The sequence below is a fragment of the Pelmatolapia mariae genome, linkage group LG4 (assembly GCF_036321145.2).
Source record: "Pelmatolapia mariae isolate MD_Pm_ZW linkage group LG4, Pm_UMD_F_2, whole genome shotgun sequence".
Classification (NCBI taxonomy): Eukaryota; Metazoa; Chordata; class Actinopteri; order Cichliformes; family Cichlidae; genus Pelmatolapia; species Pelmatolapia mariae.
The window spans coordinates 23,880,224-23,896,063 of NC_086230.1; the positions used below are offsets into that span (position 1 = coordinate 23,880,224).

At 39.6% G+C, this 15,840-nt stretch overlaps 1 protein-coding gene across 5 annotated transcripts; it reads left to right on the forward strand.

Moving 5' to 3' along the window:
• Positions 1-4,794: 4,794 nt before the first annotated feature.
• On the forward strand, positions 4,795-13,101 carry LOC134625489 (uncharacterized). 5 transcript variants are annotated; one of them, XM_063470708.1, is made up of 15 exons: positions 7,917-8,666; positions 8,821-8,897; positions 9,089-9,198; positions 10,016-10,159; positions 10,241-10,286; positions 10,409-10,471; positions 10,578-10,665; positions 10,775-10,861; positions 11,266-11,331; positions 11,481-11,567; positions 11,692-11,748; positions 11,841-11,894; positions 12,227-12,307; positions 12,610-12,694; positions 12,794-13,101. In XM_063470708.1, exons 2-15 carry the CDS (start codon positions 8,840-8,842, stop codon positions 12,848-12,850), a joined length of 1,083 nt encoding a protein of 360 aa, XP_063326778.1. In that variant the 5' UTR covers positions 7,917-8,666; positions 8,821-8,839; the 3' UTR covers positions 12,851-13,101. The 5 variants fall into 5 exon arrangements, with proteins under 5 accessions (XP_063326782.1, XP_063326778.1, XP_063326780.1 ...); XM_063470710.1 differs by having other exon boundaries at positions 10,593-10,665; XM_063470712.1 differs by lacking the exons at positions 7,917-8,666; positions 8,821-8,897 and adding an exon at positions 4,795-4,887.
• The last annotated feature ends 2,739 nt before the right edge of the window (positions 13,102-15,840 follow it).

A 15,840-nucleotide genomic window follows, 5' to 3' on the forward strand; every position in this document is an offset into this window, starting at 1 on the left:
CTGAGCAATACATATATGGCTGTGGTATTGTGACAGCTCCTTGTCTATCCGTGTCTGCCTCACTACTTGTTATTGTCTAACGTTTAGGTGTGTGTGACCGAGCTCAGCTTACACGCCCTGTCAAACATGACATCTCGTTTACACTGTTACTGGCCTGCTCCTCGGTAACCCTTCAGCCCTAATGGAAATGAATGGGAGTCAACAAGCAGAGGCAGACTCCTCTCTGTGTTCACATTACTGAGGTCCGGTCAGAAGGGCCTCGCTATTTGCACTGCCGCGATTGTGCACACAGTAGGTCAGCACTGTGTTCATTTCGACTGGCCGCGGTATTTGTACTGTTATCTCAACAGGTGAAAGCCATTATTGTCCACACGCTTGACTGTGAAAGAAAATTAAAACCACTTTTTCCTTCTTCCTCATACTTAACTTTGGGGAATTCCTTGATAAGATTATGATTTTGTGAAATTGGACGGGAGCAAAAATAGCAGTGCGGATGGCGGTGCTGATTCTCAGCAACAGAGATAAGCGTGCTGTGGAAGGCACGTAGCTCACCTGCGTATCTCTTTGTGTGAGAGGAATAGAGTACATGTGGGAGTAAAGTTATCATATTTGTTTTTTTCTGACAACGATAACATCGTCAAGAAATTTGTAGATTATCCAAATTCTATGGGCCCATATTTGAAGTGATGAAATAGCCCTTGGCGCCTAATGGAGATACGAAATATCTCTTTTCGCAGAACTAATGTAACCTGTCTTTGTTTACTACAAAGTAAAAGCTGCTTAGGACTGAAAATTGACTTAACTGTTTGTAAAGAGGAAAAGAAATTTCCTTGGATATGAGTTTTCGTTAAGTATTTACCATACGTCTCCGAGGCATTACCGACTTAGTCTCTGGAACTCCGCTGGCCTCTTATCCAGCTGTAGTCCAATTCTTAATAGAATTAAAAAGGATTAATGGGCTCTTTAGTGTGCTTGAGTTCAGGCCTGCTCCCCCCAGCCTCGCTGCTATGCGCATTTTTAAATCTCCTATAGTAATGACAGTGAGTGAATGCACAAGCTGTAGCCATTAGGCACATCGTGTCCTGATGTGAGTTTATGAAAAACATTACTTTGCCTGTTCCCACTTAGATAAATTGTCTTGCTTCTCCTCTCTTCTCCCTCTCTCTGTGCTCCTCAGGGATTAAGATGTGCCCAGCCACGTTGACTCACTGAGTGAGCTAAGAAATCAACACTTAAACTGATCCACAAAGTACTAATGAGGACCTACAGGTGGACAGCTGGGTGCAATCACTTCCAAATGGGAAAACCTATGTTAGTGTGCATTCCCTTTGATGCACGAAAGCAAAATGCATACTTTATTTATCAGTCAGGCACATATGTACACATAGATAGGGCATGGAATATCTGACGAGATCAGTGTAATCGTGGCGGCTGATGAAGATAGCACCCCTTGTCACATCCTGGCACTGTTATGCACCTAACTATACAGCACTGGAGGTCAGATTAGCTATTTTTTGAAGCTTATATGAACTGGTAACCACACATGGAGACTGTTATAAAGGGCTCTATTAAAAGAGAGTCAAAAAACAAGCTCCTGCCTACTGAGACCCTTTTTTCCTGTTAGCTTTGTTAAATAATAAATGAACACGGGATTCCTCATACGTATATTTGTCCAAAAGCAGCAATGTGGTCTCTGCATTATTATACGCATAGCTTATCATAACTTGCCCTTAAGCCACTATTTACCATTTTAAAGGTCATATTATTGTCTTTGCAAAAGCAAGGAAGAGTTAAAAGAGCACAACACATTGGAAAGGCCACACATCGTAATGTGTGTTGAGTTCATTTTAGTGTTAAGCTTAGGATGCCCTTGGTTACCTGGAGCTTCTCTTTTCTGAGGTGGAGGAGTTTTCAGCCAGGGATCTACTTGTTTCTCGTTATCTGTGTCATCTATAAAACAAACCTAAAGTACATGCCCATTCTAGATGGATAAATCTGACATGTAAAAATCTAGCTCACAGTCATAACAAGCCGGGTGGACTTTGACAAAACATTCTCCAATAAAACAAACTTATCTAACAGGGTCGAGACAAGACCTGTTGTCAATAGAGATAGCCAACCGTTTTGTTTTGCAGCCTGAAGAATGAGGGATGCTAAGTGAGTGTGTGTGCGTGTGGATGAGTGTTTGGTTCCTGAAGACAGACTGGAATGTAAAAACAACATCTCGCGTCTTAAAACAATAGTCGAGACTTGTGAGGTGTCGGTGACGACGACCGCAGCAGAGCGGTGGGAAGGTGGGAGGAGCATCCTGGGTTTCAAGGTCAACAAGCTCAGCCTCCTGCAACAAGCACATTCGCAAGTGGCGGTAATATGATGGTGACATAACACTCAGTCTTTGCTGGTACATGCAGTGGAATCATGAAACAGCTCATTTATCAGTTAAGTAACACTGGATGCATGTTATACCTCACCACTACAGGGCTAAGGAGCTGGTCTCACATGAGATATCACTTGGTGTGAAGAAAACACGCTGGGGGAATATACATCACGTCAGTGCCTTCATTTATGCAATAATATCTCTGTATGAGTTCGGTCTGTTTACACATACACACATTGGCTTGTTTTTAAAAGCTCATTTAGGCCATGACTCACTCCTTGCCTTACACATGCTATCATAATCCGTCATAGACTCCATACACCTTCTATTATACTTTATATGGCTTCTGTGAAGAACATTGTTAAACTATCTCATACGAGGGGATTACTATGTGTCAGTGCAGGATTAAACAGTAAAGAGAAAGAATTACACTATTTGTGAAGCAGTGTAGTGTGGACAGTATGAGTGAAAATTAAAAACCTGAGGTGCGGAGGTCACGCAGCTCTGCAGTACCTCAGGGAGCAAATGAAAGGCATTCGCTGGTGCTCAGGAAACTGCTAAGTACAGTGTAGGCCTCTCTGTCTTCGCACCCCAGTGTGTATGTGTGTATCCTTTCATCTGTTTTATGTGCATGTAAGTATGATGATAGCTTAGTGCCACTAGTTTAATGAGCAAGCACACAGGCAATATTCTTCTAATTCCTAGTTATGACTGAGGTGAGCTTGTGAGTAATTTGTGTGTGTAATACTGATCCACTAGCATCACTTGCCAAGGAAAGCTTGTGTATAATTGGCAGATTGAGGACACTCATTAGAGTACAGTAAGAAGCTGATATTATATTCAGCAACAGCAGTGACTCATTATCATATCTGTCGCATGGTCTTATCTTCTTTTGTAATTTGTGTCTCAAGCATCTCTTGAAAGGAAAGCTTTTTCCTCTCCTCCCCCCCAACACTACCGGGCAACAGATGGACTACACGCACTTTTACGATGGATTGTTTACAGTTATTTCATGTAATTGTCGAACAGTGTCAGTCTGACAGTTACAGCTCTGCTCTTTGCCTCTGTCCTATAATTATGTTTCTCCTTCCCCTTGGTTTGGTGGCAGATGATGACAGCGGTGGAAAAGCCAGGAGAAAAAACCTCCTGCTGGAAAATGAGGACTGATGGCAGTGACAGGCAAGCGATCCCAGGCCAGGAATCACAGAGGCATCTACCTGTCTAGACATTGAACAGCTGGCTAGAAGTGGCACGTTGAAAAATGTTAAAAATGTAATGTGGTTACACTTAACTTGTTGAAGGTGTGAATCACCTGCTTTCATGGACTTCACTGAACTGAGTGCTATTCAAACACCATAAAACTTAAGAGTGAAAACTGGGTTTTTTTTCACACCATAAATATTTGACATGTAGAGGAGAAAATTCAAAGGTGAACTAATAACACAAATGGCAGCACCACTCAATCTGAATATCCCGGTAAGGTACCAGAGCCCTCGAAGTAAGGCATCTAAATGACACGTATCCATTGTTAATGTTAATGTGGGCTTTTTAAGCTGCTACGTGTCAAAGTAACTGCTATGAAAATGGCCAAGTAGCACACTGGTTTTAATGAGAAACTTTAAATGTTTTAAAATGTGCCTTCTATGTAGTGCTCTGCTGTACTACTCTCCATTCTCTCTCCAGTTTTTCAGGTGAGTGCCTCGCTGATCCGCAGCACAGCCAAACACAAGGCTTTGCTTATTTAACAATAAGGATCAGCCAAGTGTGAACAGCTACACAAGAGCTGGCCTAACCAAACATGACACTGATAGACATACGGACTTAACTGACATTTTAAAGCAAACCAGCAGTCCCCTGTTTACAAATCCCTGACCCCAGATACTCCATTCACAGTGTGTGCAAGAAAGGCTGGATACTGTTGTGAATCACAGGAAACAGTACAGAGAGCAGCTTCTAAACAAAATTAACCGAATGGGTAATTTGATGTGAATTTCTTGCATACTTTCTCAGGAGTCCACTTAATGTGCAGTGCATGCCAGTGCTTGTAAATGTGCTTGTGCATGTGTGTCTCAGAACAAATGGTAGTGTTTGTGAAATGTGTTGTACTACGTGCATGTACGAATGCTGTGTGTGAAGTTGTGTGTGTGTGTGTGTGTGTGTGAGAGAGAGGCTACAGAAACAACAGAGGGCAGGATATAAAAATCCTGATTGTTTCTGAGGGATTATCCTTCACAATGCACAGCTTTATCAGAAAGCCTCGATTGCTGTAACAAGACACGCTTGCCCTGGGTTTGCCCAGCCAAATACTAAGAATCCTGAGTTACCCCAGCAGCGAATCACAAGGGGGGGAAATGAAGAGCGCAGAAGGAGAGCAAAGAGTCGACACTAGATCGAGTGAGTGGAGTGAGAGGGAAAGCGGAGAAGAATACACAGAGTAAGGAGGGGAGAGAAGTACACAGAGAAAAGCAGGAGTTGAACAACTTCAACTGGAGGCCATGCCTCAAACAGAGGTTTGTTTTCTGACAGCGATCCCTCTCAGGAGATTTGGCTGGAAAACATATTGCAGTTATAGAGCCTGTCCAAGTTGCGCAACATGTTCTTCAGCACCATGTGAACAAAAGCTGCTGTGCATCATAGCATGCTGTGCTGCGACTGTTTCGTGTGGCATAGCCTAACGCAGGCCCACTAAGCTTTTGTATCAGAATACTGATAGGCCCTCAGGCTGAGATTTAAATGTTAGCAAACATCTGCCAGATATATGAGGTCTGGCAGTGTGGAGGAGAGGTGCTTTTTATTGGATCATTTTATTTGCTTCCTTTTATAAGACTTTCTCAGTAGGATCAGGTTGCTGTGCCCAATCTTACCAAACTCTGCAAAGGGGAGCTGTGGTTTTGGCTGACTGTGGAAGGGGCTTTAATATGCACACACTGTAGAAGGTGGGTTTGGGTGTGCAGAACGTTGTGTGAGGCCGTGTGATTAAGCGTAGTCATATATTCCAGTGACAGCTTCATTCCCTTCACATGTGAAGAATATTTGTTTAGATTTGCAAATTTACTTTAAATAATTGTTCATTTGTTGGTTTTTGAAGTGCCATTATGTAACCTCAGTGCATGCTTGTGTATCACAGAGCACAGTGATACATAACTACACTGTAAATAACGAGATGGATGTCATATTTGTGCACATATTTCTCTGTAAGGGAGTATGTGTTGATGTTGAGGTGTTTGGTGTGCTGGCAATGTGCTGGCAGTGTGCAGATTTCCTTCTGTGATATCAAACCTGTCCCAGTGGGGGTTTCAGGCTTCACACTGAGCCAAATGGACAGACTAAAGTTTTGCAGCAATCCCAGCGCAACATGCTAGTTCTCCAAACTTTGCTCTCCTTTGGTCTTGCACTGAGAATAAGAGATGATACTTTTTGCCATTTTATGTGAATACACCCCTGCTGACTCTGTGCTTTCCCTTTCAAACCCAGGAAAATGGAAAATGCCATGTAGATGTCTGTGATCTTGAACTATGATTGGCTAATATAACTAGTAAGATTGCGAACATGATACTGTTGTCTTAAAAGCAGTTACTCTTAGTCTATATAGTATATACTGTTTCGGTTTACCGTGGGGGTATTTTAAAACCGTTGTGGAGCTATGCAAACACAAGTGGGGTACTGAGCAGCCAGCGCTATTGTTTCAGACCTACTCAGGATTCTTGGGATGTCGCTTTGCCTCAGCTTTGACTCCACAATTCACACACCCCATAGTGTGCTCAGATTTTGTTTTAACCCGAGGTCTAGAATAATAAACTGCATTTTAATTAGGCTGATTTGCACCTTTTCTTTTGCTCTTGAAAACAGTCTGCTAAAAAGAGGCAAAACAGAACTACCCTTAACAGAAGAGATGGTATTTAGTTTATGCAGCAAGATGAAAGCTGTTTATCTCTCATCACGGCTTTTATGAACCGAGCAAGAAGGGAAAAGTTCAGACGGGCAGTCAGAATACTCAAGCAGCAGTACTGTAATCACTGATTCACAGTAAAAATCCCATTTTAACTGTCTGGAATCTATTCAGTGAGACGTCAAACCTAGATGCATGATGTTTGTAAGAGCAAACCCATGTCATATGGCCATGTTTGTAGCTTTGTGTGCGTTTGCAGGCTGTCCTGCGTCATCTCTGCTCTGCTGTGTTTATGCAGAGGCTCCATGGATATAGAGAGGGACAGCAGAATATCCAACCCCTCCCACTGTCACTTGATATTTACGGGAAATGGATCAGATGATTGGACAAGTTCGCTTCTACACATTTCCCCCCAAAGGGAGCTGAGCCAAGTTCATTTACTCTTTCATTCATGCCTGCTATGATGCTGTCATCTTTATTCATTAAGGATGTAGTCAAGAGGTGATGAAGAGTGATGCAGAGTTAAGCTAGTTAGTTACGCCAAACTGGCTAATAAGCAAATTTCTTCATCTTCACTGTCACTTTAGATTTTTCCACACTGAAGCCAATGTCATAATTATGTTTAAGGTGAAAACTCCACAGTGCTTTTGAAATTTGCTAGAATATGCTGGTGAATTATTGCTGTGTAATAAACAGAGCAGGGTGAAAGAGAGGTTAGGAGATGGTAGAAGATGACAGATCTGAAGGGAGAGAAAGAGAGAGGGGCCCGTATCGAGTGACACAGAATATAGTCTGTGTTTTCTCGGTGGACCAGAGAAGATGCAGTGCAAATGAAGCATGCTGCACCATGGCGGCCTCTGCTTTATCTTTGCACCGTGTCTCTGTGTGTTTGCATGAAAGTGAAATGACAGGGGCCTTTTTGAGACATCTGTTGTCTCATGGTTCCAATATGTTGGGAGGACTCCATCCACTAACGATTTCCAAAGATTACACTAGGATAGCTTTAGCCACACATTTTTCAAATGTATCCACTTGTATGGTAAAAGCATCCTGCTAAAATACAGAACTCATACTGACCTACAACATGTAAGCAATTATGTTTGATGTCTTATGTTTTTCAGCTTTGTTTATAATGAAAGTAACCCTCTGTGGTGATTTCATGTCACTTCACAACAGCCTGTTCAGTGTGTCTGACCCACATGGCTAGGGCCTCCCCTTGTGTTTAGTGTGCAAAACTACAAATCAGAAGGGCACTCAGAGAGTGCATTTTCCACTGAGACTATATATTTCACAGTTTCAAAGAAAGTGATCTGCAACATAAATTATAAGGTTTTTTTTTAACCACACACAACCTTTTCACCAAGTAATGCAATTTGCCTTGCTGGTCTGTTTTTGTCTTGTTTTGATTTTTTTTTTTTTTGTTTTTCAGCCCAGGGTTTGAATATGTTCCAATATGGTCCCAGAGAGACCAAATTTCAAGCTGGGATATTATGTCCTTCTATTTACTGAATGCTACTACTTTCACCAATGAATAATGACTCAGGTACTACAGATACTTTAGGTTAATAAGAGCTAAAAAGTTTCAAAAATAACCATACGTACATAAAAAAGAAATGCTTAAACACCTTTAGCTGAACTATAAGTTGATTGACTTTACACTCAGACACAGAAGAAGACCCCTAGACCCCTCAATCACTGCATATATTTAGAAACACAAATCCCCCTCTGTTTTTTTTTTAAATCTCAATACCATGACCATGAGCACTTTCTTATTTTGGGGTCACTGTTGCTTTCATGTTCCACATCTTGTCTAGTTCTCTCTCAGCCCTTTGTATTTCTCTAGCTTCTTGTGTTCCTTCTTCCTGATGTTGCTACATATATCATTACGGCCTGTAGAGGTTGTTCCTATGCTGCCATGATTAGCGTCTCTGTGCTGTCTTTCAGTTCAGCTTTCTCGTGCCATTCGTAGGATTTCTCGAATGGTGATGCAATGCAGGGGCCTGTCCACCCATGATGGTTCCACTTCCTGTTCCTCTTATTTTTCAGGTTTCTGCTGTTTGAGGTATTCACTAAACGCATGATCAGTTGTGGCCATCTTCCTGATACACTCACAGATCTTTGTTGTTTCATCCTGGATAATAGTTCTGACACTCACTAGTCCTCGGCGACCTTACTTCCGCTTTGCATGCAGTCAAGACAAGAGAAGGAGCTTCCTTGTTTTGACGTCAGTGGCCAGCAGTGGGGACAGAGAATAGTCTTGGTAAATCTCGCACTTGATGGTGGCAACTTGTACTGTGGTTTAAAGTTGGCCTACAGTGTTGTTCGAAGTGTAAAAGTGGACGACGGGTCGATTAGAACTTCCTTTTTTTACACAAAGCGATAGAGAAGATTTTTTTGAAGGTACGTGTCTAATATACGAAAAGCTCCGTCTGGCCTTTATAAATTTTTGTGTATATTTTAAGGCACCGCCAGCGATTAACTCTAAAAATAGTTGTCCTTGGTTAAATTTCGATTTTAAGCTTTCAAATTTCCTTGTACGAACTTCCTGCTTTAGGTTCGGTTGTCTTCGAAAAATGCTTACTAGAAGCTTCCTGATTTTCCCAATTATATTCTTCACCGGGAAATCATTAGGTAAGTGATGCAGCATTGTAAATACGTATTTCTTTATAACCAATATCTTATTTTCACTCTTTTTTCTTCTCACAACATCTGCGTCATCGTTTCCTGGATCTTTATTTAATGTTTTCGTTTGCTTTTCATTTTCTTCTTGCTTAACTTTAAAATACAATTAACTTTACGGCTCCCTAATTACTGTCTCGCAGCATGTCATCAGATAAATGCTTCTTGTGCCGACATTAAAACCCTCGGTGGATTCACGTTCAACCATGGATCACTGCCCGGGGGAAGTAAGATTTACGTCTACGACAACGGGGTAGGTTGGCCTCTTTCAGACTTTAAGTGAAAGCACTTTAGGCTTCTCCCTTTTACAAATATGCACCACAACAGGTAGATCTATTTGATTTGCCGAACCCCAAGCTTGCGAAGTGAATGTGTAAACCACTACTTTACGTACAAAGGCAGCGAAACTTTCATCAGAGGGGGCAAAAGTACAGATGTTATTTGGTTTTTGTAGAAATACACAGATACTTAATATGAACGAATGAATAAATAAATAAATAAATATTAGTACATGTGAATGGAAACTTTTTTCTTTTTATTTTGCCTCCATACATAAACAATGACTATAGTCGGGGATTACAGTGGGATTCGGGAGATGGGGGAACCCTAAGCTAACCCTAGTGGCGCAGTGAGGAGAAAAGAATCACAACTCATAATAATTTCTAATTTAAGGTCCAGTAGATTTTTAAATGATGCATAAATTGCATGTATTTATTCCTCAAATCCCTGTGTGATAGATACACCAATAAGATTGTCTTTTTTCCCATCAGACTGGTTTAATGATTGTGGGTGTGCAGTGCTGGGGAACAAACATTTCCCTCAAATGTGTTACACGTAAAGTAACAAGCCTGTTTTGAAAATGTTTGGAGTGGACAGTACAGATGTTTGTGTTAAAATGTAATGAGTAAAAGTAAAAAGGTGTCAGAAAAATTTATACACAAAGTATACTTGAAAATTGTAACAGTATAATATAAGTAATAAGTATTTTGTACTTTGTTACTTTGTTACAAAGTATTTGTACTTTCTTACTTTCCACCTTTGACTTTTTTTTCTTTTTCTTTTCCCAACAGACAACTATTGGCCATGCTCGATTGCAGAATCCACCCTCCTTTATATTGTCATCTGAAGTTGTGCACATGGACAACAACTCAGTCACGACAGTGAAGTGCAGAGACATCACAATTCGAAGCATAGTTCCTGATGGATTGAGGAAGGTACTTGTATGAATTGAATCAGAGAAAGTCCTGTTTAGGGGTAAATCTAAAATGTTAACTCGTTCCTCTGTTTCTTTTTAGGGAAAGCCTTTTGTCAAAGAGAACTGCATCTATTTCAAAATGATCAGTAAGGCAACCTATTTTTATACTAGAATACATTAATACATTTTTTCAATTTTTTTTTTTTTAAAAATGTGCCTCATGTTTACATAATATACTGCACAAAATCAATCATCTCCTTTTATTAAGCTGATGTCAGAGCTCCAATTAAGAATGAGCCCAACGATTCACAGGCGTTGCCGACCCTCATCTGTGAGTGGATCCCGTGTGCTCATTTTATTGCTTTATTGCATAGCTGTTGTTAGTACTATAAATGGGTGTGAATGAATTATAACTCATGTGTTTTGTGTTAATACAGTTTACATTTTGCCAGCCATTCTAGGGATTCTAGGGATAATCATAATTGGGATTGTTCTTCTTCTCCACAACTGGAAAGCACATCTGGAGTGAGTTCTATGGCCTGAAAAATCAAATTATTAATGCCATGTTACAGATTAACATATATATAGTTTTGCAAAGATTAATAACTTTTTTATGCTTCTTCTTTTTGTTCAGGCAGCAGCACGGTGAAGCCAGTGTTTCTGGGTTCATAATGTACCTACTGACTTGCCTCCAAAAGACAGGAGAGGGACAAGAAACTAGGTCTGTCTTACTTTTAACATACTGCATGTTTCAGCTTACCTGCTTACCAGAAAGTATGTGAATGTATTTGTGTGTATTTGTGTTACAGGTAGTTAAATCCCCTTCAGTGCCTCCAACTTAACGTATAAAAATGAATGAATATTAAAAGTTAAAAAGGGCCACATCATTGACAATAACCACTGTACTTTATTTAACACTTAATATTAAATAAACTCATTTAAACTGGATGCCCGTTGATGTCAATTTAGAAAATGCTTCTTTTAAGACCCGATGAAGGAAGTGAAGTTTTACCACAGCGTGGTGACAGTGAATTTCTATCAGGCTCTAATTATTGCTTCTGTTTTGTATTTTTATTGTTCTTTGATACTTTCTTATTTATTCTTTGCCATTCTTCTCTTCTGCAGAGCTCCCCCTGGACAGCGTATAGATAATGAGCAAGGCACTGCACTTGAATGTGTAGTTGTTCAAAGGTTAGCCTGTCACTTTAGCAAAAAAACTTTATCCACTATAACCTTCTTTTTAATCCTCTTTCAGTCCAGACACTGTCTGTGTCTGTGCTTTCTTATAACAATGTGAAGTCTAGACTCTAATGTGCTAAAAGCTACCTTTGTCTGCATAGCACTGATGCTGAGGCTGATGTCAATACTCCTCAATCCCCCAGCGTGGACCGCAACTTGAGCACCGAGAGAATTCAGCTAACTAAAAAGTGAGAATGAGAATTGTTTTTTGTTTGTTTTTTTATTGTGCCTAGAGCCTATTTTGTTCTTGAGGTTTATGTCAAGTAAGTGTTGTTTTTCTTGTGCCATCCTTATCTATTATTTGTTTTGCAGTGGAGACATCAGTACCCACAATGTTAGCAGAATCTCTCATCACCGCTCTATGAACAGGTACACTTTTGTCTCTGGTTGGGTGCAAGTTTCTATCATATTTTTATGTTTCCCTTCAGTGTGTACTATTACATAACCCCTATCTCCTTCAGGAACTTCAGAAAAGAACCAGGAGGGGTGAATAGGAACAAAGGACAAAACATTAGGTAAGTCTGTGATGATTTAAATCAAAGCAGAACACATTTTTGTCTCTTGTTTTAGATCTTAAGAGATTGTAATAGCTTCAGTTCAGGCTGTTTGCATGTTATGATGATCAAAGGTGCTAGTAACATACAAAAATAATAACCAGCATACATTTAAACTGCATGCCATCATGCGTTTATAAAACGATGTAACCAACGGCAATAAAGATGAAAAAACAGACAGTTTTGCAACATTTATGCGTACACATGCACCACTTTATAGAGAATTGAGTAGCTTACCCTGAGGGTTTATCACGCCCATTTGATAATGGCTGTGAATGCTTCTTCATCTTCAGCAAACTGGACACTGGAGGTGCTGCTGGTAATCGTGCAGAACATGATGAGACTGAAGGACAACCACTGCTAACCAGTAAATGGTGAGACTTGCTTGCTTGCGCTGCCACTGCGCTCTCACATAGTAACTATGACTGAGAAGAAATCTGTGTGATTTTCCAATTTCCAGTCTCCTTCATACCTTGTTTAATTTAGCCTATTGCTGCTATATGTTCCACTGTCGGGACTAACTTTACTAACAGGTCTCTGCCTACACATCCCAAATGTCAAAAGGCCAGGCTGAACATCAGAGCTTGTCTGACACCCGCTCAGAAAGTGAGCTGTGCTGTAACTGGGAAGAGGTTCACGTTTTTATTCCTTCTCTTTCTGTCTCCAACACTGCCAGTTTTGACATGACAGGTGAAGCCGGACCATTGGCGAACAAGGCTGGCTTTGACCGAGACGGAGTCAGCAGGTGCTCAGTTGTACCGGTGAGGAGGAAGATTCCTTTGTGCTTTCTTTTATTATATCCTCTTTTTGTTTTGTTGTTCTTAAAAGATGTTTTTTTTTCTTTTCTTTTTTTGTTGCAGAACACTGACGTGGAGTCACAAGACGTACAAGAAGTAGTAACAGGAAGTAACCAATAGCAACAACAACAATGATATTAATAATAATGATGATAATAATAGTAGTAGTAATAATAATAATAATAATAATAATAATAATGCATATATTATTTTAATAATAATTATTATAAGACATTGTCACACTATATGTATGTTTGCTTGCATTACCTTTGGGATCAAATCCAGGATTTTGTTTAAATGATTACTTTCAACCTACAATATTTTTTGCAAAGTACAAACTTGCAATTTATTTTTAGCCGAATATTAGTTAAATAAATTGTGTGTGTATATATATATATATGTATATATATATATATATATATATATATATATATATATATATATATATAAAATCTCACTTAGTTATGTGATTACATCACATTTAAAAGTATTTAATGTGCATATCTTTTTTCATTTGCATAAACAAATTTAGGCAATAATTCAATACGGCCGATCAGATAAAATTCATTAGGGTCGTTCCTTTCTGACGAGCAATAATTATTTGCCAGATAATTGCAGTAACTGGCACAAACAGGTAAAAGTAAAGTAACAATTACATTATGGCTTGATGAATAAAATGGAAGACAGTAGATTAATTTAAAATACTGCACAGTGGAAGATTTCTTACTTGTTATTTTAACAGCTTGACTTGACCAAAGGATGGGTGGACCAAGATGCTAGCAAACATACCACATATACAACAGTGGGACAACACTATGTTAACATTATCTATATAATAAATAAGTAATAATATGATATATATCGGTATAATATAAGTATACTATTAAAGTGCATATAAATATGTGTAACCCCAACACAAATGAAATGATATTATATTATAAATAATTATAATTAGTGGCTTTATTATGATAATTATCATAATGCATAGCCTGCTCTCTGTCTTTCTCTATATATATTCTTTTTTTGAGTTTATATTAGTTAGCTTTCCTTTCCTCTACTATCATTGCATGTTCTGTCACAGTATCTATTCCCAAATACTGAATAATAGCTTATTTTGCATTAGTTAATTCCCTGCACATTTTAATCAGAAATTATAAGTTTCTTCCCTTTTTTTGGAAAAACTATTGTCATTTTTGCATAGGTTAGTTTAAGTGTGATAATTGCCTTAACATTCATGTAAAAAAAAATAATTTCTTGTCCTTCAAGTTTGAAATAAATTCTAACTTGGATTTGACTGTTTCATTGAGTGTTTTTTCCTGGTTTCCTATTCAAAGCAACACTTTTTTAGCATTAAACCACAAGGGGGCAGTAAATAGTCACAAGTCCTGTGACACTGGGGTAACGGTAGCAATTTACAAGTTATATTACTTTTGTTGAGTAATGGCAACACAGTTAATGCTTGTGTATTTCAGATTGCTCTAACTTCCATCACCATCAAAATATATTTAGACGTATGACCTTTCTATGATCCGTAACTGTGGGTGGAGCTAAAAATGCTCTTCAATAGATCAAGCCTCCGTCACAGTGCTGTGGCAATGCAGTCATTGTGGGTTTTTTGGATTGAACACTGTTTTCTAATATAGTGCTCTGATTTGTAATGAACCACTACAGGGATATTAAGCGCACTGCACTTCACTTGATAATTTAAGTGTTATATACTGTATGTTACAGCACTTAAACAACTGGTTGCCCCTGTGGCTTGATGTATGGTAGTAATTACACTAACGCATGAACACAGAGCAGTTCAGACTGAACTTAATACATCTCTTTTCTCTATCTCCCGGGATCTGCTGACAGCTGCTGTGAGTCTTGTTTTGTCAATATCGGACTCTATTTTAAGCTTCTCTAAATGTGCAATGACCTTGAAAAAGCCTCTTTTTACCTTTCAGACAGACTGAGTGCCAGGAAGTGAATGTGGCTAAGGTTAGAGGCTTTGTTGCTCGTGTTTGATATGTTAGTGTGTGAAAGTGTTACTGTAGCAACAGTGAAAAGAGGGTGATTGAATGGTCAAGGCTTTAGAGCGTCCCCCTCTCAGGGAGTTTCACTGAAAGGACAGGAGCGAGGTAGGGGCTGGGCAGATGGGTGGACTGGTTGGGGGTTGGTCATCATACATGTACGACATACAGTATGATGTAAGAAAAAAAGGTAACAGCCAAGGTAAAGTTGCAGATATGTTATAATTATGGATGGATGCACATAATAATTCGATCTTAGTCACCAATGAGTCTTCACTGTGAAAAGGATTACGACCAGTCAGAAAACAAAGCTCAGCAGGAGCTGAACACTGATCACACATTGGGGATAAGTGGGCTTAAGAGAAGCTGCAGTAAATGGGCTGCAATAACCCAGACACTTAAGTGTGTCATACCTGACAGATGTAGCTGATCACAATGTGTAGTTGACTCTGGAGTGTGCTAAAGGCTGTCTAATGTTGTGTGCTGCTGTGGCTTACTAGACTGCTGCCAGCAAACGGTGTTGCATTCAAAAGTCAGTAATCTATACTCACACTGCAGTTATTAAATGATTACATCAGGGATCACACCACACTGTATGATTAATTAACCTTGACTGATGCTTTGTAAAGCCGGCTCTAGCAGAGCAAGTATGCCCACTGGTCTGCATGTACATACACATACGTATGAAATGGTTTAAAGCACCACTGGAGTCTGGTAATACTCACTCAGGGTTACTGTAGTGCAACAAAGCCTTGCTCTCTGCAGACAAATATAGGATCAGTCCTCAGGACCTTTATTAGCAGCTGTCCAAACACCAGGAGTCTGAGTTTTGCCTCTTAAACTGACAGCTTGCTTCTTTCTGCATGTCTTTGATCATTCACAAATATGCTTTGGACACAGCAGCATTTGACAAAATCGTCATGCCAGCCACCAGGTCAAATGGTGTGCGCATACTGTGTGGTTCAAAGGGGAGCTGACTCAGGAAGGGGCTGACTCAGGAAGGGGCTGGGTTGCCTGGCTTCAATCCCCTGCTTCCTCTGGTTCTCAAATGAACAGCACAATATTGTTGCAACCTGCAAGATAGCCCATGAATAA